This window comes from Petaurus breviceps, unplaced genomic scaffold, assembly GCF_028583685.1.
Source record: "Petaurus breviceps papuanus isolate PSGF00001 unplaced genomic scaffold, PetGlider_PUasm1.0 89393, whole genome shotgun sequence".
In the NCBI taxonomy this organism is placed as follows: domain Eukaryota; kingdom Metazoa; phylum Chordata; class Mammalia; order Diprotodontia; family Petauridae; genus Petaurus; species Petaurus breviceps.
Genome location: NW_027187046.1, coordinates 131,502 through 154,362, shown reverse-complemented (window position 1 = coordinate 154,362; position 22,861 = coordinate 131,502). Strand labels below are relative to the sequence as shown.

General features: G+C 36.5%; 1 protein-coding gene across 2 annotated transcripts in view; it reads right to left on the bottom strand.

Annotated features, from left to right (window-relative positions):
- LOC138176453 (mitogen-activated protein kinase kinase kinase kinase 3) overlaps window positions 1-22,861 on the bottom strand; it is a 118,046-nt gene that overhangs the window by 1,743 nt on the left and 93,442 nt on the right. For both annotated transcript variants that reach the window (XM_069107237.1, XM_069107238.1), the window contains 6 exons: window positions 17,606-17,709; window positions 15,393-15,564; window positions 8,023-8,091; window positions 7,821-7,913; window positions 2,140-2,210; window positions 152-207 (listed from right to left, as the gene is read on the bottom strand). In XM_069107237.1, the coding sequence (XP_068963338.1) occupies window positions 152-207; window positions 2,140-2,210; window positions 7,821-7,913; window positions 8,023-8,091; window positions 15,393-15,564; window positions 17,606-17,709 (565 nt within the window). The remainder of the gene's footprint in view (window positions 1-151; window positions 208-2,139; window positions 2,211-7,820; window positions 7,914-8,022; window positions 8,092-15,392; window positions 15,565-17,605; window positions 17,710-22,861) is intronic.

Here is a 22,861-nt window from a genome sequence, read left to right as displayed (position 1 = left end):
TGAACATTTCCATCTTGTTTCCTAAGAGCTAATTATTAACTTTTAGAGTGTGAGAGATACACAAAGCTTAGCAAGGTCTTGATTAGCATTATCATTTAAAGATTTTTATTTCAGAGGGAAAGAAAACATAGCACACATTAATTTTTCATACCTGTCAGATCCAAGAAGCCTGAAAATCCTTGTACTATCAGAAATTTCTTGCGTTATCTGTACAATTAAAACAGAGAATTTTTTTTAAATTAAAGTTACAAAATTCAAAGTAATTGTTTCATTTATAACAAACATATTATTCTGAAGGATTAGCAGTGTCCCTGGTTGACTGTCAGATTTACTAAATCAGCATAGGTTAGTGTTAGGCTGGGAATAGGTTATATCTGTTATTATTACTTTTAAGATTAACAAAGAGCTTATGTTACAACTCTGTGAATTGAGTATATTCTTCTCATTTTACAGATGAGTAAGCTGCACCTGTTGAATGATTACTGAACTGAACTCATCCTGGTCAACACAGTCTTAAGACTCAGAATCTGATATTAGGTCTTAGCCCAGGTGGTAACTTCCTCATAGGTACAAAAAGTTCCTTTTGCTCATTAATTAAGAGCTTGTCCTGGCACTGAAACCCTAAATGTCTTCTGTCCTCATCTCAGTCTCTGAGAATGCCCTGCTTCCTTCATTCAAAGCAAATGGTGCCACTGTGTACAAATCACTCCAGATGTGTCTAGCAAGAATCTCCTGTTAGAAATCACTTTCCATATACTTTATGCATATTTGTATCCTCTCTCCCCAGTGCAATGTAAATTTCCTGAAGGTAAGGACTACTTCACTTGCTGTCTTTATATCTCTAGAGCTTGATAAAGTGTTATGAACATTAAGATCTTAATAACATTTGCTTAATTGACTATCTCTTTTTTTTACCTTTGCAAATAAAATCATATATGCTTCCTTAAATACATGAAATGTTTATTAAATCAGCATGTCAACTGTTAACTTTCACAAATTAGGCTTCTCCTCCCCAAAACAATTAGACAGGATTATTTTAAATTTGATAACCTTTTATGACAGTCTTTTTTTTAAAATTCTTTAATTTATTAATTTGTTTGTTTCCTTTTAATTTACAGGATTCAATTCCACAATTCCTTGAATTTCACATTTTGTCCCCCTCCCTCCCCCCCCCCCCATGGCGTCTTATAATCAAGTATAGGATCTGTAGATACTTTCACATTATACAATGGTCAGGTTATAAGGATGGATTGTACCAGCTGGGATGAAAAATGGTATAGAGGACATAAAATCAAATAAGAGAACAAAAAAGATCAGGTATTTTGCTTTCACCTGGATATAAATTTAGTTCTTTCTAGTTCTTTCTCTGGATGCACATTTTTCTCTCCATCATGCATCTTTTGGGATTGACTTATATCCCTGCATTGTTGAGAAGAGTCCAGTCTATCAAAGTTGGTCATCACACATACGTTGTGTCCGTAATTGTGTACAAATTCCTCCTGGTTCTACTCTTCTCACTCAGCATCAGTTCTTTTAAGCTTCTCCAGGTAAATATGAAGACTGCCTGCTCCCCGTTTCTTATAGCGCAATAATATTCCATAACATGCATATACCACAACTTGTTCAGCCATTCCCCAATTGATGGACACCCCCTTAATTTCCAATTCTTTGCCACAACAAAAAGAGCTGCTATAAACATTTTTGTACATATGGGTCTTTCTCCCATTTCTATGATCTCTTTGGGATATAACCCTAGGAGTGGTATTGCTGGATCAAAGGGTATGAAAGTATTTATAGCCCTTTGGGCATAGTTCCAGATTGCTCTCCAGAAAGGCTGGATCAGTTCACAGCTCCACCAACAATGCATTAGTGTTCCAGTTTGCCCACATCCTCTCCAGCATTTGTCATTTTCCTGTTTTGTCATTTTAGCCAATCTGACTGGTGAGATGTGGTACCTCAGAGTTGTTTTGATTTGCATTTCTCTAATCAATAGTGAATTAGAGCATTTCTTCATGTGCTTATAGATAGCTTTAATTTCTTTCTCTGAAAACTGCCTGTTCATATCCTTTGACCATTTATCAATTGGGGAACTTTTACGACAGTCTTATGTTTATCGCCCCAAACTGAAACATTACTTACCTCATTTGATCTAAAACTTCTTCCTTGCATTCCATGTTTCCAGAAAGCTAGCACACTGTCTTGTAGGCAAACTAGCAGGCAAGAACAGCTCAATTATTGTCAATTGTACAAAAGTTCAACTGATAAGCATATTTCTATCTCCTTTCCTGTCTTTATTTGTAGTACTTTAATCTGTATACTAACTGTATAACTGTTTGGGTAATAAGAGGGAAAAAAATCACTTACATATGTAAAAAAAAGACTATATACCCTTAAATCTCTTTCTCATAGTTATTTATGGGGAAGGAAGCTCAGAGAATAGCAGAGTATGCAAAGAATGAAATTCACATGCAGCTTCTAAAAGTTACCTTTGGTTTTTTTGATATAGGATAACTGAAGGAAAGCATGTGTAAATACAAATTAATTTTCAGTACTTCTCAGTATTAGCCAACATATGAGGTTTTTGTCCTTTAACTCTCTTTTTTATTTTTTTTTTAACTGCCTCTTAATAGTAAAAAGACCTATGGAAGTTTCTAGAAACAAAATGATGAAAAAAATCAGCAGTGACAAAAAATCTGAAACAAGTTTGTTGGATGCAGCAAGTATAATGCATTTTGTCATTAAAGCTTTGCTCCATTTAAAATCTAAGCAGGATAAAAACGAGAGATGGTACTTTGAAAAGACACATTTATATATTAAACATGAATTTTGGAAGGGGACTTCTAATCAGATGAGTTGAATCAGGTGATTAGGTTCATTCCAATGTGAGATTCTCTGATTCGCTAATAAATCTAACAAGCTATAGTTCCATCCAAGAAAACAAAATAGAGTATTTCTATTTTAGGGGAGAATTTTCATAGGATAACCATCAGAATTGTAAGTTCATTATTTGTAATTCTTTTTGAATAGTGGAAGACACAGTTGTTAAAAATTGTAGTTTATTAGAAGATAAGATGATGTATGCTACCATCAAAGGCTCATACAAGAAAGAATATAATCACTTGCTACAACCTATGACACAGATATCTATGTATATGAGCAATGGGAAGTCAGAAGGGGGAGTACCAACACAGAAAGATTATCATTTAAGATAAAGAGATTTAAGAATGGGAAGTCTCTTCTCAGTTGGTGTGATAGTAATGGAATATAAAGATTCCCCTGTATTGGCTTGGTTTTCAAACTGATTGTGTTAAAAACCCAGAGCTTGTTAATCCCACCTGTGGGATGGACTTGTTGATGTAAAAAGAGAGTCCTGAACTGGGAGGAGCTGGTGACATAGATTTGGAGAGACAAGAAAGAGGCAGAAGAACTTTTTGGAAGCAGCACCTCGTGGAGGCAGAGAGAGACTGAGAGGATTGCTGAGGGCCACTTTGAATTGCCCTGGACTTTTGAGACCTGCCCCCTGAGCTGCCAAGGACTGAGGAGACATGGCTGTTTTGCTGGTACTTTGTCTGTCTGTTTTGATGTTGTTTTGCCAGATTTGTCCACTGGTGAAAGACAGTGCTGCTGAAGAAGTCCTGGAACCTGGCTGTTGGCTAAGAGCTCCTGAGACTGTCCTGCAGACAGAGAGTGAATACTGTCCACTGGTGAAGGATGGTGCTGTTGTTGCAGGGGTCTGGGAACCTTTCTGTTGGTTCAGAGCTACTGAGACTGTCCTGCAGACAGAGAGTGAATACTGTCCACTGGTGAAGGACAGTGCTGTTGTTGCAGGGTTCTAGGAACCTTTCTGTTGGTTCAGAAGCCCTGAAGAAGGATTTTCTTGTTGTATGTTTACAGAAATCCTGGGAGAGGATTTTGCTAATGTTTTCAGGGGTTCTAGGACTGTTCTGCAGAGAGAGGATGAATTAATGAAGAGACTGGCAATGTATCTTGTTGCCTTGCTAAGCCTTGTCTCCCCAGGAACTAAGATTGCTGAGAACTTGCCTCTTGTCAAGATGAAGAAAAGACCTCCATTTGGGTATTAACTGCTATGCTTAAACTTGTTGTAACTCTGGGGTAGATTCAATTGTGATCCAGGGGTGGGGATTTGACCTTTTTGTGTTCTATGGTTGAACAAATGAATGTACTTTACTTATGTTTGGAAACTAATCTCCATTTGAGAAGAGGGGTTTTGTGATGGTACAGCCTAGCGGTGGAGTAGTATTTAGAACAGGGACTTTGTAATTGATTGAATGAATGTAAGGTCCTGGGGTGGGGTAGTACTTGGAGATTATTTAATCACACTTATAGTAAATGCTTTATTTTGAATGATGTCATATTTTGATCTTCTCTGTTCTTGATTTGTCACTGAATAAAATGGAGAGCACCTATGCTGGTATTTTGAACCTTGGGAAGTTGCCTTTCCTTGGCATTACATTACATTACAGTTGGTCTGTGTGAAAGGGAAGAATGATGGTTGCCCCTGGGCCAACTCAGTTTTAAAGAATTTGTTTTTGATGTAGCATGGTCATCTGTTGCACTGTAATACAAAACTTTAAAGGATTAGGGAACACTGTAAAGTAAGGTAAGGCTAGACTACAGGGAACACTGGACATTTAAATGAAGAATTTGAACTTTTTCTAAGATGATGGGGAGAATTCTGGTTCTTCACTGTTCATATAACATCAAGAGGAAAACCCAATGTATACATAGTACTAATATACTTATTCAGAATAAGTTTTCAATAACTTCAACATCTTTTTTTTTTTAAAGCAATTAGGGTTAAGTAACTTGTTCAAAGTTACACAGCCAGTTATTTCTGGGTGTGGTGCTAAGCATCAGAGCCCGGATTTGATCCCAGGTCATCCTGACTTTGGGGCCAGTGCTCTTACTTGCTGTGCCACCTGGCCACCCCTAAGCAATTGGGGTTAAGTAACTTGCTCAAGGTTACATGGCCAGGTGTTTCTGGGTGGGTGCTAAGTGTCTGAGACCGGATTTGATCCCAGGTCATCCCAACTCTGGGGTTGGTGCTCTTACTTGCTGTGCTACCTGGCTGCCTCTCAAATCAACATCTTGTGTTTAAATAACAAAGGTTGTCAAAATATTATACTAAAGACATAGACATCTTTAATAATTCAAGTATGCTTCTGTGTGTGTGCATGTGTTTGTATCATCCATGTAACTGAGTTTTTAAACTGTAGACTTCTGTGAGAAGACAAAATTTGTAAAACAACCAGTTAGAATCAATGTATAGATGTTATATTCTCCAAAGTGTTAGGCACATAGAATGCACTAAATATGTGATGATTAAATTAAAATCACAAATTAATTGAATCTTCCCTGTGCTCATTCTGAGGGTGTCTTTCATAAGGTTGTTAACACAAGTAGGTTTTTTTAAACCCACCAAAAACAAAGAAAAACTAAAACCATTAATTTTGAGAACAAGAATTAAAGGTAGCTTTGCTTTACAACTTTGCTAACAATCTGAAATAAATTAAACCATTATGCTGAAATCAGAAGTACTATAATTTGCTGATTATTGAAACATATACACTTAATTCAGAGCTTTCAGCTGTGATACATTCACATTTATATTTTATAGAGCTATGGTAATGGGCACAAATGCAGCCCTATAGATATTAATTATGTTTTTACTAGCTAAACAGACTCAGATTCTCAAGCTGAAAGGTACCTTAGAAGTCATCTTGTCCAGAGACTTCAAACTCTGGGCAGCATATGGCTCACAACAGAGTGCTGCCCAAAGCAGATTAAAATGTAATTGGGAAATATTTAACAAAGTAAATAAAAATATAATAAAAAATTACATTAAGAAACTGAAATCAATATGTGGCCCAAAGGGATCATTATGTATGGATTAGTGACCTACTACTAATCTAGTCTAAACCTTCAGTCCATGGTCACACACAGTGAGAAACAGAGTTGAGACGACACCAAACTGATTCTAAGGCTAGTTTTCTTTCTTCAAAGACAAAATTATCTCCACCTTTTGTTTTTACCATCTTTCCAGCATTTTATTTTAAAATATTCTCTTCCCCCAAGAGTCATCCCTTGTAACAAAGAAGTTCAGCAAAACTATGCAATGTCCCATTCTCATGATCCCCTACTTCTGTAAAGAAGGGAGATGAACACTGTCCTTCAGAGATAAACCTGATCATTATAATCACCCAGACTGTAGCTTCATTTCTGCTGTGCTCTCATTTACACTGCTGTGTTCGGATTAGTTATCATCTACTACCTGAGGACTTTCCTGATCCTCTGCTTGGAGGGACAACTCTCACATACTACATTCCTGCAGCACATGGTAAACTACTTGAAGCAAGAGCTACTTGGTTTTAAAATCTGTATCCTCAGCAACTAACATGCTGTTTGCACACAGTATGTACTTAATAAATAAATGCTTGTTAAATGAATAAAAATAGGAAATTGTAACCTAATATAGAATCAAGTAGGAATCATATGGTGTAGACCAGTGATTCTCAATCTTTTTATTATAAGGATTCCCTTTTTTAAGGTAAAAAAATTTGTAGACTTCCATGCTATTAAGTGTCCATCAAGTGAGAAAATCCATGCTGACAAAGCCTGATGTACGTATGTGGCTCCAAGGGTCTACAGTTCATAAGCTACTGACTTAGAGTCCATGCTACAGGATGATGTAGACCAGTGGTATCAAACTCAAATAGAAATGGATCCCTGCGGGGTCATACATATTGACTAAGAAAACCTTAAATTACCATTATTTCTGTTCCACTGTATTTTTATTTTTGTTAAACATTTCCCAATTGCATTTTCATCTGGTTTGGGCTGAGGCCATTTAGGAGAGTTTGACACCTCTGGTGTAGACCACAAATGCTACAGTTTAGAGGAGAGCAACATTTTAATGTTTATGTTATAAAAAGTGTTATTTAAGTAAATATTCCATTTTTAAAGGTTAAGTCTGCATGAAAAAGTAATTAGATATTTAAGTTGTAGTCATTTTAGTGATAAAATATTGTATGAAAGCAGGATACTGAAGTCTAGTGAACTCTTAAGTCACAAAAACACAGTAAGAAACCCCAAACTTAAGATCATTCACCAAAGGATCATCTAAGTGGGCTACTTAGGTTCATCCTCTCCATTTTACAGATGAGGAGACTGAGGACTGGATAGTGTCAGAGGTGGGAACAGAACCTAGGTCCTCTCGCTCTTTGGCCAGTGTGCATACATTCCACACTCTACCATACCAAAGTCCTATTTCTATGTAGTGATTAGAAAAAAATTTCAGGATATATTTTAACACATGACATAACAAAATTATATAAAATCCATTAATTTGTCTAGTCATAATTCTTTGAAAAGTGATCTAAACAAATTAATGAGCTATATATAAAGAGCTCTACATTGACCTATCTTCTAAATCTTGTTTTTAATAGTTTGTTCACTAAGTCCTTAGCTATCTTTAATAATTACTGGAAATAGTAATAAAATAAGAGTTTTTTTAGCTGTAGAAGGAAGAGGGAGCACAGAGCTGTGCTTTCAGTAGTATGGGGAACTCAAGTTATAGAAACTTCCTCCACTGATGCAGATTGGTCTGAAACTCTCTTAAGTCACTTGCCCAATGTCACACAGTCAGTATGGGTCCAAGGCAGGACTTAATTCCACATCTTCTTGAAGTAAGGGTAAGTACCCTATCCATTATGCTTGGCTGCTTTGACAGTAATTACTTGAGCATATTTGAAATATTTCCTATTATAAATTATAGCATGAAAAATAAAACTTTTGCTTACCTATTGATTCAATCTGGAAATCAAATGTGAGTTCTGATGACAATTTTCTGCTAGATTTTAATCTGCCTTGTAGATTTACTATTTTAATACAACCTAGAGAAAAAAGAAATTGACTTCGTATTAAGATAAAAAAGTAGTATTATTAAAATACAAAGTTTAAAACCAATCACTTAAAAACAAAATAAAACAAAAAATCACTTACAATCCAAGCATACAAGAATGGTATCTCTCTCAAGTTGGGTTACATGAATAACACTTGTCTGTGGTGTGTCTACAATAAAAGATTAGATTAACATACAATTAGATTAACTTTTATAGCAAGGAAATATTTATTCCCCTTGGAAAATGAAGTACTTTAGAGATTATCCTTATTTATAAGAATGCAGTTTTTTAATTGGGTACTTAAAATATGCGTAGCTTAAGTGGCCCAGTAAGAAACTGGGTGTTGGAGAATTCAATTTCTAAATTATGGCTATAATTTACTACTTTGATTTTTGAAAAGTGACAAATAGGCTGATGTGAGGAACAAATGAGTTTTATTCTCAACAGTCCAGTCTGCTCATACTATTCTCTCCTAATCACTAATGACTTCTTTATAGTCAAATTCAATGGCCTATTTTCAATCCTTATTCTTTTCGGACCTCTCTAGAACTCTTGACACAACTGATCATTTTCAACTTTCTTGATGTTCTATTCTGCCTTGTATTCTACTTTTGTTTCTTTTTCAATTATAAATTTAACAAACACCAGCAACCATGAACATCCTGCCATCCAAAGGACAACAGAAAAAGAGGTCTGCCTAAGAAACTGTGACTGTTACATAAAGATTTTAGAATTTACAAAAAGGATTTACACAACTTAATACAATATCCATACAGCCCTCTTTTCTGTGCTGCCTTCTGCTCTATGGATGCTGTTTTCTTTCCCCCCTGGCTTGTGTGACACTATCACAGATCTATTGGGAGTTTTACACTATCTCTCTGAGAACTATTACCCTCCACTACTGCCACTCCTTAGACGCTCCTGTTGGCAACTTCGCCCATTCCCATAGTGATCATTTTTATGCAGATGTCTGCATGTCCTAACTCCTACTCTCTTCCTAGAACTCCAGTTCTCCATTTCTAAGAAACTGGTATTTTCAGTCTGATGTTCCACTGATTCTAAAACTAAACTTACCAACTACCCCCATGCAACTTGTCTTTTCTTTAACTTGGGTCTTCCTGAGCCTAAGTCCAGTGCTGTCTGCTAGCTGTTAAAAAGACTGCCTTGCTGCAGTCGACATCACCATCTTCTCAGTTACCCAAGTTATGATTTTCCCCTTTCCCTCACCATCTCTATCCAATAACTTTCCAGGTGTCCTCAATTCTATCTCCAGTGTATATCTCACAACCATCTCCTTTCTATTCCACTACCCTAATTCATGTCCTTATTCCTTTTGACACAGGTTATTACAAAAGCCTAATTGATATTCTTGCTTCTATTCTCTTTAACATCTAATCAATCCTTTAGATTACAGCCTGAGTAATCTTTAAAAAAAATATGCATTGATATCTTTTCTTGCTATAAAATTTGCTCCTCTGTTTCTACACCTCCTTTCATCCCAGAGTTTTTTTTTTTTTAAAGCAATCGGGGTTAAGTAACTTGCTCAAGGTTACACGGCCAGGTGTTTCTGGGTGTGGTGCTGAGTGTCTGAGCCCGGGATTCGATCTCCAGGTCGTTCTGACACTGGAGCCGGTGCTCTTACTCGCTGTGCTACCTGGCTGTCCCCCAGAGATTTTTTTAAAAGAAGAAAAATTATCAGCAAAGCTGACTGCAATAAGCAATACTTCCCACTGATGGATCCTCTCACCTCTGCAAAGAAGCAGAGCGAGGTGTGTTCACATATCTCTTTTTGTAGCCAAGGTTGTGCTTCCTAATTTTGAAGCGTTCATTTCTTATGTGAATTTGTAATGTTAAGCTTTGTAGTAGTTGTTACATTTAGATTTTAATAGCCATTGTGTTTATAAGTCTGTGGAGGTCCTCCCACACTTCTCTGTACTCATCATGTCCACCTTTTCTTACAGCCTAGCGATATTACATTACATCCATGCATCACAATATGTCTAAGCACTTCTCAATTTATGAGTTATTTCAGGTTATTTGCTGCAACAAAAAAGTGCTGCTACAAATATTTTGGTGTATGTGGAGGCATGATCTTAGTGTATTGCTCTGATCATGGCATTCCTTTACTCAAAACCCTTCAGTGGTTCTCTAATGCAAACCAAATACAGTACAACCTCCTTAATTTGTCATTCAAGGTCTCAACAATCAAGCTTCATTTTCTCTTTCCAGTTTTATCTCCTACTATTCTTCAATACATTCCATGTTCTAGTTTAAGTGGAGCACCCCCTGTTTCATGTTCTCATCCTGCTTTCTCTTATTTCCATTGCTGGAACAAAAATCTTCATCTTTTGAAAATTCCTTCTTTCCTTAATTTTCTTAATTCAGAGCCTGTCTCGTGGATGAAGCTTTCCTTGATTCTGCCCCCACACCGGTCGTATCTCAATGAAAGTGACATATTCTTCATCAATTTCTCATAGTACTTTGCTATTACAAAGTATGCAAAATGATATAGTTTTTCAGATAAATATTTAGGAATTTTCAAGAATAACTTATTCCATCTGATTCCAAAATACCTGCTCATTAAAAAGAATTCCTATCCTCCCTTTCATCAGAGAAACAGACAATGGAGATTGTTGATGTGCTCCAAATATTTACAGTTTTCATTACAAAGTCAATCAAGGTGTTCTTTCGCTACTGTCTATAGTCTGCAGTAAACACTCTCTTGGTAGTTCATTATAAGCTGTTACTGGCTTGCAGAACAAAATTATGACCCTATGCAACAAGTGTTATGAGGTGGACAAACAGCTTCAGAGAAGGGAAAAAAGTTTAAATAAAATGGAGCAGCTAGCAGAGTGCCTCTAGCACTGAATGCTAGAGATAAATGCTGATTTGAAACAGAAAAATTTGCACAGTAAAGTTTGACTGTACGTAACATATGTATTTTTTCTTTTACATTTTGCTATTCTTAGAATGGATTAACTTCATCTAATATCTATTACTAAAGTAACAATGGTTGTGGATATGAACACCTCATCAAATTTTCCTTTTATTCAATTTTTTGGCATAATTATTTATCCATTTGAATTTTTCTTTGTGGATGCCTTGGTCAATCCCTTTCAAGACATCATCCAGAGTTTTTGCAACAGAACATCCAGATATCCTTGTGACCAGAAGGTCCAAAGTAGCAGAAATTCTGGAGGTTTACCTGATACACATAAATACAGGATAGGTTAAAGGTCCCAGAAGAAGAAAGGATGACAGAATACATACCTATTTAGACCCAAGAAATTACTAGGAATACTTTAGATTTCATGAAAGTGAAATTTCTTTAGCTGGAGAGATTGTCATAAGAAGATAAATTTCACAAGACATTAAAAATCCAAATGACTGAGGAAGGTAATTTACTTCAGTAAGCAGAAAATGACTTATATAAGATCATTTTCAGTTCAGAAAAAAGAGAAGTAGGTACATGAAAAAAGATTAGTTAAGGCATGAACAAAAGAAATTGGGGACACTGGTGACAAATTTCATAGGCTTTAATCTATTTTCTTTCAACCTGCAGAGGCAGTGCGGCATAAGGGTAGAGTAGTGGGCTCTAAGTCAGGAAAACTGGATTCAAATTCAGCCCCTGACACTCCCTGAAGGACCCTACCATACACTCTTTGTACCCCAGATTTACCAGGCCACCATTCCTGTCTATGATTAGGAAGGCAGGGAGTACCCAGCTCTTTTAGGTATAAAAAGTTGCCAGTCACTGGTCTGGCCACATCACAGTTTAAAACCATGCTTTTTGAGACCTGGGTAAAAGTTATATAAATACACTGAATCTTTTAAACTGAAGGACATACACTGACTCTAACATCATTAAAAAAAACTGAAACATTCTATGCAGGCAGCTAGGTGGTGCAGTGGATAGATGCTGGATCAGGAATTAGGAAGGTTCAAGTGCAAATTTGGTCTTGGATACTTACTAACTGGGTGATCCTGGGCAAGTCACAATACCTCTCTCTGCCTCAGTTTTCTCATATGTCTGAGACAGGATTTGAACTCAGGCCTTCTTGAATTCAAGTCTAGTGTTCTGTCTGCTAGCTGTTAAAAAGACTGCCTTGGGGGCGGCTAGGTGGCTTGGGGAATAGAGCACCAGCCCTGGAATCAGAAGGACCTGAGTTCAAATCTGACCTCAGACACTTAACACTTACTAGCCGTTGACTAGTGACCTTGGGCAAGTCACTTAACCCCAATTGCCCTGCCTTCCCCCCTCCAAAAAGAAAAAAAAAAGACTGCCTTGCTGCGGTGAGGGCATAGATAAGAACAAGTAACTTAAATCTGCGGTGACTCTAGCATGAATAGTGCATAATGTACTTCTTCCTCCCAGCAATACTTATCGGGGTATGTGGGCAGAAGCAGAGTGGGTGTATAAAGTAGCCCAGGCTGGGGTCTGGTGAAACATGAAGGGCACCAGGATGAATACGCAGGGAATTCAAGAGTGGAAGATGAAAGAATACTGAATAGGGTCAATATTAGGAAAGGAGGGAAAGGTTGTGATCGGTAGCTTGGAAGACTTCTGACGAGCAGAGGTTTCATAGATTTACATGAAGATGAAGACTAGGTTTCTGAGGAGTGGTAGCAATAGGAAGCTATGGTGAGACAGAACCTTAACCTGTCTCTTTTAATACATTTCTGAGGCATTTCTGTGCCTCTGTAAACCTTCAATATATTTTCTGTATCTCCTTGGCTCCCCTCACCCCCACTTCTTATTTTAAAACAATTATTCTAAAATTCTTAGCTTTCTTCAAGGTTCAATTCAGGTACCAGAACATCAATGAAAACACCTGTAAACTCTTGAGTTGGTAGTACTCTTTCCTCCTCAAAGTACCTTGTATTTACTCTGTGTATATTTGAGTAGAATGTAGGCTCCCTTTTAGGACAAGGAATCTTTTTGTACCTTCAATGTTTAACACAGTTCCTGGCACATTGTGGGCACTTGATGAATGTGTGGTGAAAAGGATTCAAAATGTTTCTTTTTGCCTATATTCAAGGAGAGGCAGAAATGGCATTTTTAGTGAATGGAAAAAATATCACTGCCTTGCTCAAAAGACTTCAGTGACTCCTGTTGTCTACCACATGAAGCCCAGACTCTTCAGTGTAGAATTCAAAACCCTCTAAAATAGAGGTACAACATATCTTTCTAGTCCTTTGTCTCTTTTGGACCATTTGGGAAAGTCTGGCTGTTGATTCTATGTTCTTGGGGTTATCCACAGGGTATGGATTCATTTTCCTTTACTGTCTGATATTACTTAGAGTGGTCTACACTGTTTTAGATGATCTGTAGGACCATCTAAAGGATGATTTTGTCATTAATATACTCCATGTTGGTTTTTAATGTGTGTGCTCAAGATTTTTTAACTGAGCTTTCTTCCTCCTGAGATCTTTGGTAGTTTCAATCTTTTCCCCTTATATTCCTCTATTGTTCACTTTCTGACTCCTTCTCTATTGATTATGGTTTCCCTAAGGGTACAGCCCTATTTGTCATTCCCTTTTAGAGACTACAACTTCAAGGAAACAGTAATTCTTTGTTACCTCAACATGCATTGCTTTCCTGCTTCAGTACTTTTGCTCATGATTTTTTTCTTCTTCCTGATTTTTCCACCTCAAGGTCCATTCTCAATGATATCTTTTCTCCTTAAGTTTTTCTTGTTTCTTCTAACTGAAAGTGATTTCTTTCTAAATCCAAATCCAACTTTCTTATATGGGGCTTACTACATTATGCCTTATCAGAATTAACTTGAGTGTTTATCTTATTTCCTGCTTGAACGAACATTCTTTGAGGTAGGGATAGTTTCTTTGAATCTTCTCTAGCATACAGACTCCAATGTCTTCTTGCACATACAATCAAAATTCACATTTCAGAATAGAGACAGTATGGTGCAGTGAGAAGCAGGCTGGATCAGAGGACCTAGGTTTAAACTCCATTTGGGCCTTTTACTAGCTGTATGACCTGAGCCAAGGCATCCCCTCTGGGTCTTGATTTTTTTCATTTATAAAACGAGGGGGCCGGACTCCTATTCCCTTACTTTACAAAAGAACCAATTTAGAAAAGTGAGAAGCTTGAACTAAGGGAAACAAAGTAATTGCTTGCAGAAATTAAATAAGCTATTCGTTTGCAATGAAATATCATGTTTTAAAATACTATAGGGAAACACTTTTTTTAAGGTATAAGAGATTTTAGTCCAAATGTCTGATTTATCATCAACTTCTTGTCACCCACATGTATAAAGCAACTATTACTAAGTTTAGCAACAACATGAAGGTTCCATTACTTTAGGAAGTAAAACTAAAGTTTAATTAATTAAAACTTAATTAATTCCAAATCAGCAAACATTTGGGCATGAGCTGAGATAAAGTTTACAATCTTTACTATCTTTGAAGAAATCTTTAAAGAAAGGATTCTAAGAAATTAATCACATCAAGGATATTTTGGGGAAATGTTAAAGCTAGATAAAAACATCCTGTTTTAAAACAGTTCCAAGTACTTCCTAAGAACTCATTTACTCATAATTTATAAATTTATTACAAATAAAAACTTCCATTCCACAAAGTAATTTCTCTAAGGAATCCTATGCTATAATATCTTTATACTCTAGTTTCACTTACAATTATACACTTCAAATAATAAATTACACCTAAAATTTTTGTTTTTTTAATTCAGACTAGCCTGTTAATTAGCTGAAGACTTAAGATACATAAAAAATTTTAAAATCTTTTTGTCTAATACATTTAGAGATCTTAGAAGATAAAGTAGCAATAAAAAAACGAAAGTTCTTCGAATAGAAGGATGATGAGGATGGCCAAGTCAACTGGGGCTCTCTAGGTAAAGGCCCATGTAATTGGTTCATTATATTGATTATATAAAATAACTTGAATCATTGTTGATAAAATTTGGTATTATTAAAGGAATTCTTTCAGATACCAGTCATCTTTCACATCAACAAATATCATTCAAAACAGAATTTTAAGGGTATGAATGTCTTAAAAGAAAAAGAGAAAATATTTCCAGCAAAGAATGAACATGGCAACAAAATACTATGCATATACCTGGAAGATGATAAAATTAAGATGTGTTACATTTAACTGCTGGATTCTTTTAAAAATGTTTCTCTTACTGATTATACTAGAATACAGACATTCCTTATTTTATGTAAGAGGTGTTCATAAAAATGATACAGCAATGGAGATAAAATTTCATTAAATCTAATCATTTTTAATTCATCAGAAGCACTTTGAAGGTATTATATTGTGAATATTTTGCGCAAATAGAAAAACAAACTCTTTTGAATAGACTAACATTCTACATTTTAGCTTTAAATACTTTTTCTTATAACAAATTTGCCTAAAATAATGTGTAACAGATGTATATTTTGCCAAATCTATCAGAAAGAAGGAAGCCAATAAAAAAATAAATGCACAAACCTGATTCTGTAAACCACGAAGAGGTAGAATTTGGGTTGACAGTCTCAAACCGAACCACCTGGTTGAAATCTCTCCCTCTACTAACACCAACACAAACTAAAGGGTATTCCTGTTCAGGTACTACCAGCATTTCAAACATTCTAAGTGGACACGGTATAGGAAAATCTATGTGCTAGAGAAACAAACAAAAATACGGTTAAAACAATAAAATAGGAACCATCGTAATTTTATATACCAGAAAGTAAATATTATTCTAATTAGTCACAAATAAGAAACTTTGTTACTGAAATAAAATTAAGGTAAACAGTATTCCCAGAGTTTTCTGCTCAAATGTTTTTTGAAGATGGAAGGTTCTGCGATGGAGGTTCAGTCTTCCATCTGCCATTACCCAAGACCCCTGTCACTTTTCCAGCAGTACCATGTTCAAATGTAACTGAAATGAACATGATGTCAACAGAGCAAAGGAAGAAAGACACCATGGTATGCTAGAAGGAACACTGGACTAGGGAGTGAGAATGTCTGAATTCTGGCATTGGTTTACTAGCTGTATAACCCAGGCAAATTACTTGTTTTTTCCATGTCTCAGTTTGACTGTAAAATGGAGCTAATAATACATGCACAGCATATATAAAGTGGTTGTTGTGAGGAAAAAAAAAAGCTTATGCATGTTCAGGTGCCTTGAAAATTACAAAGTACTGAACAAATATAAGGAATTCTTTGTAGGATTTATAACATGGCCTATGGAAAATACCTTCAGCTGGGAAGGAAGAAGCAGAAGCTGTCCTATAAAATATTTTTTTCATATATGATCATAATCTTTTTCTTTTTGCTTTTTGGAGGGGGGAAGGCAGGGCAATTGGGGTTAAGTGACTTGCCCAAGGTCACACAGCTAGTAAGTGTTAACTGTCTCAGGTCATATTTGAACTCATGTCCTCCTGACTCCAGGGCCGGTGCTCTATTCACTGTGCCACCTAACCGTACCCCCATATATGATTATAAATGTTAAAAGTTTTGTATGATATGTTGTATACAAAATTAAGTGTCATTATAAAGAAATTCCAGTCCTGGAGTAGTTTTATCATAATAATGGATTTAAAATTAGTGAAATTGCTTTTCTTCTAATTCCACAGTTCATCTCAAGGCTAATAAACTGTTTCATGAAAGTTAGAAATAAAAATCTCAAGCATTTACAAGCTTGAAATTAAGGGGAAGGTAACATTTTAAAAAGAGATAGCTAGATGGCTTTGTGGATAGAGTGCTGGGCTCAGAGGCAGGAAGACCTGAATTTAAATCTGATCTTACACATTAGCTAGCTGTGTGATTCTGGGCAAGTCACTTAATCTGTTTTCCTTAACCCACTGGAGGAAGAAATGGCAAACCACTCCAGTTTCTTTGCCAAGAAAACCCCATGGACAGTATTGGTGCGCTATGGACCATGGGATAAAGAGTTAGACACAAGTGAACAAAAATAATATTTTAAATATCACTAGACTGTGTTATAAAGAATCCATTCCAAATCTATCTTAAGTAATTGCTACCAATATATCAAACAGCAAGGAATAATTATTTAATTATGATAGTATGCTTTGGAAATTTCAATTATTATTTCATATGGCATCACAGGAACAATTTATACCTCTACCATTCTGAACACTTGTTCAAGTTTTAAATACACATGTTAGGGTAGCATAAAATGTATTAAAGTATTAATATTCATTACTCAAAAGACTTGTGAAACTCTGAACATAATTTTTTAGGACAATTTGTGGATTGCCCCATGGCAAATGAACATTCTTTGACAAGATGATCTGAATATTTTACCCTAAGCCATATTCCATTATTTTGGGCAAAGGACAAATCTGCAAGGGACTCTTTATTATGATGGTTTTAGTCACATATAAACCAGCTAGGTTTTCTGGCTTTGTTCCCACACTTCATCAACTGCTGTGAATACAACTCATTTTTAATTCTTCTGACTTCTTTTCAAACTTTCACCCAAAATTTCTCCAGCCTAAGAATATTCTTCATTAGGACAACTGGATTTCTGAAAATAGAAAGGTTTTCAACAATCTGCCATACAATTTTATATAATCAAATAACAAAAATCAACTAGGAAGAGATATTTTATGGACTTTATGACATAAAATTTAATAAAAATTGGAACATTAGTCTTTTTGTACTAAGAATTATACAGGCTAGCCTTTTATGCTTACCTTAATTAACATAAACTTCTGCATTGGTTCAACCCATTCTAACAGAACAATGCTAGATTGAAGTGCCCCACAAAGGTATTTATGGCCTGTGTAAGGATTTCTCACTGTCAAGACAAAAATTATACATATTTTCTGTTATTATGCCTATACATGGAGCTAAATAATTTTAAAGTTCATTATAAATTACCTTAACTCAAGGCTTAAAAATAAAATTAAGCTACTTGCCAATCAAATTTCTTATTAGAAATTAGGCAAGAACTTAAAAGTATCCATAAGCAAACAGAAAAGGACCACACTGAGAATTCAGCTATGGGGCAATGATCTGTTGACTTTCCGCACATGGGAGGAGAGTCTTTTCTTGTTCAACCTTGTTACATATTCCTCCTCTGAGATCTTATATACTTTTACAAATGAAGTCATTACTTAGAAGATTTCCAAATCAAATTCTAAGTTTGACTTCTTTCCCAAGATCCAGTTTCATATTTTCAATTGACTAATAATGGATATTACCCCCCTGGATCACTGCCTTGTCATGTTGGAGGGTCTTGTGTAGCTCAAGGAAACTACAGCTATGCTGTGCAGGGTTACCCAAGACCGACGGGTCATAGTGGAGAGTCTTACAAAAGGTTATCCAAAGGGAAGGAAACGGTATGCCACTCTAGTATCTTTGTTAAGAAAACTCAATGGACACTACTAAAATGATAAAAGATATAACAATGAAGATGAGCCCCTCAGGCCAGAGGATGTCCAATACGCTACTGGAGAAGAGTGGAGGACAACTACAATTAGCTCTAAGACTAATGAAATCATCGGGCCAGAACTAATAGGAAGCTCATCCGCTGAGGCATCTGATTAAATATCAACATCTTGGGTGTCAGTGAACTTAAATGGATGGAAATGGGTGAATTTAATTCAAACGATCATTACATATACTACTATACACAAGAGGCACTTAAAAGAAATGGAGTAGCCCTCATGGTCATAAGAGTGCAAAAAGCAGTACTTGGGTATGATCTCAAAAATGACTATATGACATCTGTTTGAATTCAAGGCAATTCAACATAAAAGTAATGCAAGTCTATGCTCCAACCACTGATGCTGAAGAGGCCAAAGTCAGTTCTATAAAGACCTACAAACATCTCCTAGAAATAACACCAAAAAAAAAAAAAATGTCACATTCATCATAGGGGATTGGAATACTAAAATAGGAAATCAAAAGATAACTGTAATAACAGGCAAATTTGTCCACAGAGTACAAGATGAAGCAGGGAAGAGACTAATAGAATTTTGTCAAGATATCTCACTGGTCATAACAAAAACTCTTTTTCAACAACTCAAAAGGTGACTCTACACATGGACATCACCAGATGGTCAATATAGAAATCAGAATGATTATATACTTTGCAGCCAAAGGTGGAACAGCTTTATATAGACAGTTAAAATTAAGATCTGGAGCTGATTATGGATCAGATCATGAACTTTTTATTGTAAACTGAAGAAAAAAGGGAAAACTGGCAGACCATATATATAGGTTTGACCTAAATAACAACCATTATGAATATGAAGTAGAGGTGATGAAGAGATTTAACAAATGAGATTTGGTAGATAACAGTGCATGAAGAAGTATGGACACATTTGCAATACTATACAAGAGACAGCAACAAAAAGTATTCCAAAGAAAATGCAGAGCAAGAAAGCAAAAGGAGACAGATCGGAAGGTTTTCTAAAGTGAGCAATGCAAAGAAATGGAGGAAAACAACAGCACAGGAAAGACAGATCTCTTCATGAAAACTAGAAAAATTGAGGGAATGTTTCATGCAAAAATGAGCATGATAAAAGACAAAAGAAAACACAAAAGAACTATGTAAGAAAGATCTTATTAACATCAGTGATAACTACAATGGTGTGGTTACTGATCTAGAGAATAAAGTCAAATGGTGTTTAGGAAGTACCGGTAACAAAAAGGCTAATGGAGGTGATGGAATTCCAGCTGAGCTATTTAAAATCCTAAAAAAGATGGTGTTAAAATGCTGCACTCAATATGCCAGTAAATTTGGAAAATGCAACAGTAGCTGGATTGAAAAAAAAATCAGTATACATCCCAATCCTAAAGAATGTTCAAACTGCTGAACAACTGCGCTCATTTAACATGCCAGCAAGGTTATGTGTAATATTCTGCAAGCTAGGCTTCAGTACTATGTGAACCGAGAATTACCAGAAGAGCAGGCTGGTTTTTGAAGAGGCAGAAGAACTAGAGACCAAATAGCCAACATTTGCTGGATTAGAGAGAAAGCAAAGGAGTTCTAGAAAAAGATCTACTTCTGCTTCACTGACTACATTAGAGCCTTTGGATAGATCACAACAAAATGTGGCAAGTCTTCAAAGAGACGGGAGTACCAGATTATCTTAATTGTCTCTTGAGGAATCTGTATACATGCCAAAAAGCAACAGGCAGAAATGAACATGGAACAACTGAATGGTTTAAGATTGGAAAAGAAGTATGACAAGGCTGTATACTGTCACCTTATTTATTTAACTTATAGTATATCACGTGAAATGCCAGGCTGGATGAATCAAAAGCCAGAATTAAAGTTGCTGCATATTAAAGATATGCAGATAACACCACTCTTAACGGCAGAATGTAAAGAGAAATTAAGAAGCCTCTTCATGAGCATGAAAGAGGAGAGTGTAAAAGCTGGCTTGAAGCTTAACATCAAAACTTACTAAAATCTTGGCAACTGACCCCATCACTTCCTGGCAAAGAGAGCAAGAAGAAACAGAAACAGTGTCAGATTTAAAATTTTTGGCCTCAAAGATCACTGCAGACAGTGACTGTAGCCATGAAATTAAAAGACTTTTTTTTTTTTTAGAGGGCAATTGGGTTTAAGTAACTTGCCCAAGGTCACACGGCTAGGTTTTTGTTTTGTGTGTGTGTTAAGTGTCAGGCCATATCCGAACTCAGGTCCTCCTGACTCCAGGGCCGGCACTCTACTCACTGTACCTCCTACCCGCCCCAATTAAAAGACTCTTACTCCTAGGAAATAAAGCGTTGGCAAATCTGGACAGCATACTAAAAAGCAAGAGACGTTATCTTGCCGACAAAGGTCAGTATAGTCAAAGCTATAGTTTTTCTGGTAGAGTGAGAGTTGGATTATAAGGAAAGCTGCGTGCCACAGGATTGATGCTTCATTTGAATTGTGGTGCTGGGAGAAGACTTGGACAGCTAGGAGGTAAAATCAGTCAATACTTAAAGAAATTGATTCAGACTGTTCACTGAAAATCAAATACTGAAGCTAAAGTTTAAATACTTTGGCCACATGCGAAGATGAGACTTATTAGAAAAGAATCTGATGTTTGGAAAAATTGAAGGCAAAAGTTAAAGGGAACAGCAGAGGATAAGATGGATAGATAATATCATGGAAACAATGCACATGAATGTGCACAGACTTTTAAGAGACAGTGGAGGACAGAAGGATCCATGGGGTAATGAAGAGTCGGACATGATTGAACAACAACAATGGATATTCTCTCCCGTCAACTTCTCGTATTATTTAGAAGGGGACTTAGAAGTTATCTAGTTCAACCTCATATTCCATACACAAATAACCTCCTTCAAATGATAGAACATTTTGTGTTACAAACATTCCTTTAAGGAGAAAACTGAAGCCATTTATCATATACAGATAAAAATTCCCTAACCAGCATGCCCCATTCTCTTTTCTGCTCTGTTCTTGGAGGATAAGGTAGCCCCTTCTTGCCATACAGACAAACCCTCTAACTTGTGCCCTTGATTTAGTTTTCTCCAAGACTCATCTGTTCAATTAGCTCTTCTTTCTTTCCAGTGTTCAATTTCTATTTATCCACTGGCTCCTTCCCTGATGTGTATAAATAGGAACAGATCACCTCCATCCTTAAAGGCTTTCACCTGCTTCTCCCTCCCCCTGCCATAATCTTACATCTCTTCCACAGCAACCATCCTCCCAAAGGACACTGTTTATACACATCATGACCACTTCCCATCCTACTCAAGTCACACAACTTCTTCTAGTTGGCTTCTGACCTTATAACTCAACTTTTCTTCCCATATCCCTCCTCTTGGTGATCAACAGTTGTTTAATAATAAACAGGGTTTAATTATATCCATCGAGATGCCAAATTTACCAATTCAGCTCTCAACCTCCTGAGCTCCAGGCTGATAAGACAAACTGCTTGCTGGATATGTCTAACTGGACGCTCCCTAGTCATCTTACAGTACCAGTCCAGAATGGAATTATCTTTGCCCAAGCCCTACCAAGCCCCTTCCTAATCTCCCTATTTCTGACAAGCCTGGGAGTGTTCTTTGCTTTCAATATCTAATCAGTTATCAAATTCTGTTCGTTCTAATACCACATCTTTTGCATGCATCCCTTTCTTTCCACCCAGAGAACCGCCATCTGAATTCAAGCCCTCATCATCTTTTCCCTGGAGTACTGCAATAGCTTCTTGGTTGGCCTCCCTGTCCTCTCTTTCCATTATCTACATAGCTGCTAATGATATTCCTAAAATACAGGTCTGACCACGTCTCTCCCCTTCTCAAGAAACTTCAGTGACTCCCCAGTGCCTCTGGGATAAAATACAAACTGTTCTTTTTGGTTCATTTAAAATTGTTAAAACCAACAGAAATTTCTTAGCCTCAATCCTTTTTGACCTTTCTGTTGATTTTGCACTGGTGACAACCACTTCTGCATGCTATGCTCATCTCTTGCCTAGGTTTTCATGATATTGTTTTCTCCTGGTATTCCTTCCATCTGTCTTACCATTCCTTCTCCTGTGTGGGAGAACAGTGGGTGTGCCTTTGGCCTCTGGATTGGACTCTCTCCTTTTCTTTCTCTCTACAACTTCTCTCTTGGTGAGCTTCCATAGGCTTGTCTATCCTATCTATGCAGATGGTACAGGAATCTTCCTTATCCTGCATCTCCTTAAGTTCTAATTCTCTATCACCTGTCCAAAGCCTACTGGACATCTCTACCCTCAATGTCCAAAACTAATCTTAAACTCAGTATGTCCAAACTGATTTTGATCCTATTTGCCTCCAGAGCGATCTCTTTTCAAAGCTAACTTCTTGATTACGGTGAAAGGCTGCCCTATATTCCACTCACTTAGACCTGCAACCTCAGAGCCACCCTGACTCTTCATTCTCCCTTATCCCCTATAGAGAATCCAATGCCAAGTTTTGGTTCTATCTCCAAAAAGTCTAGTGTCTGTCCTCTTCCTTTC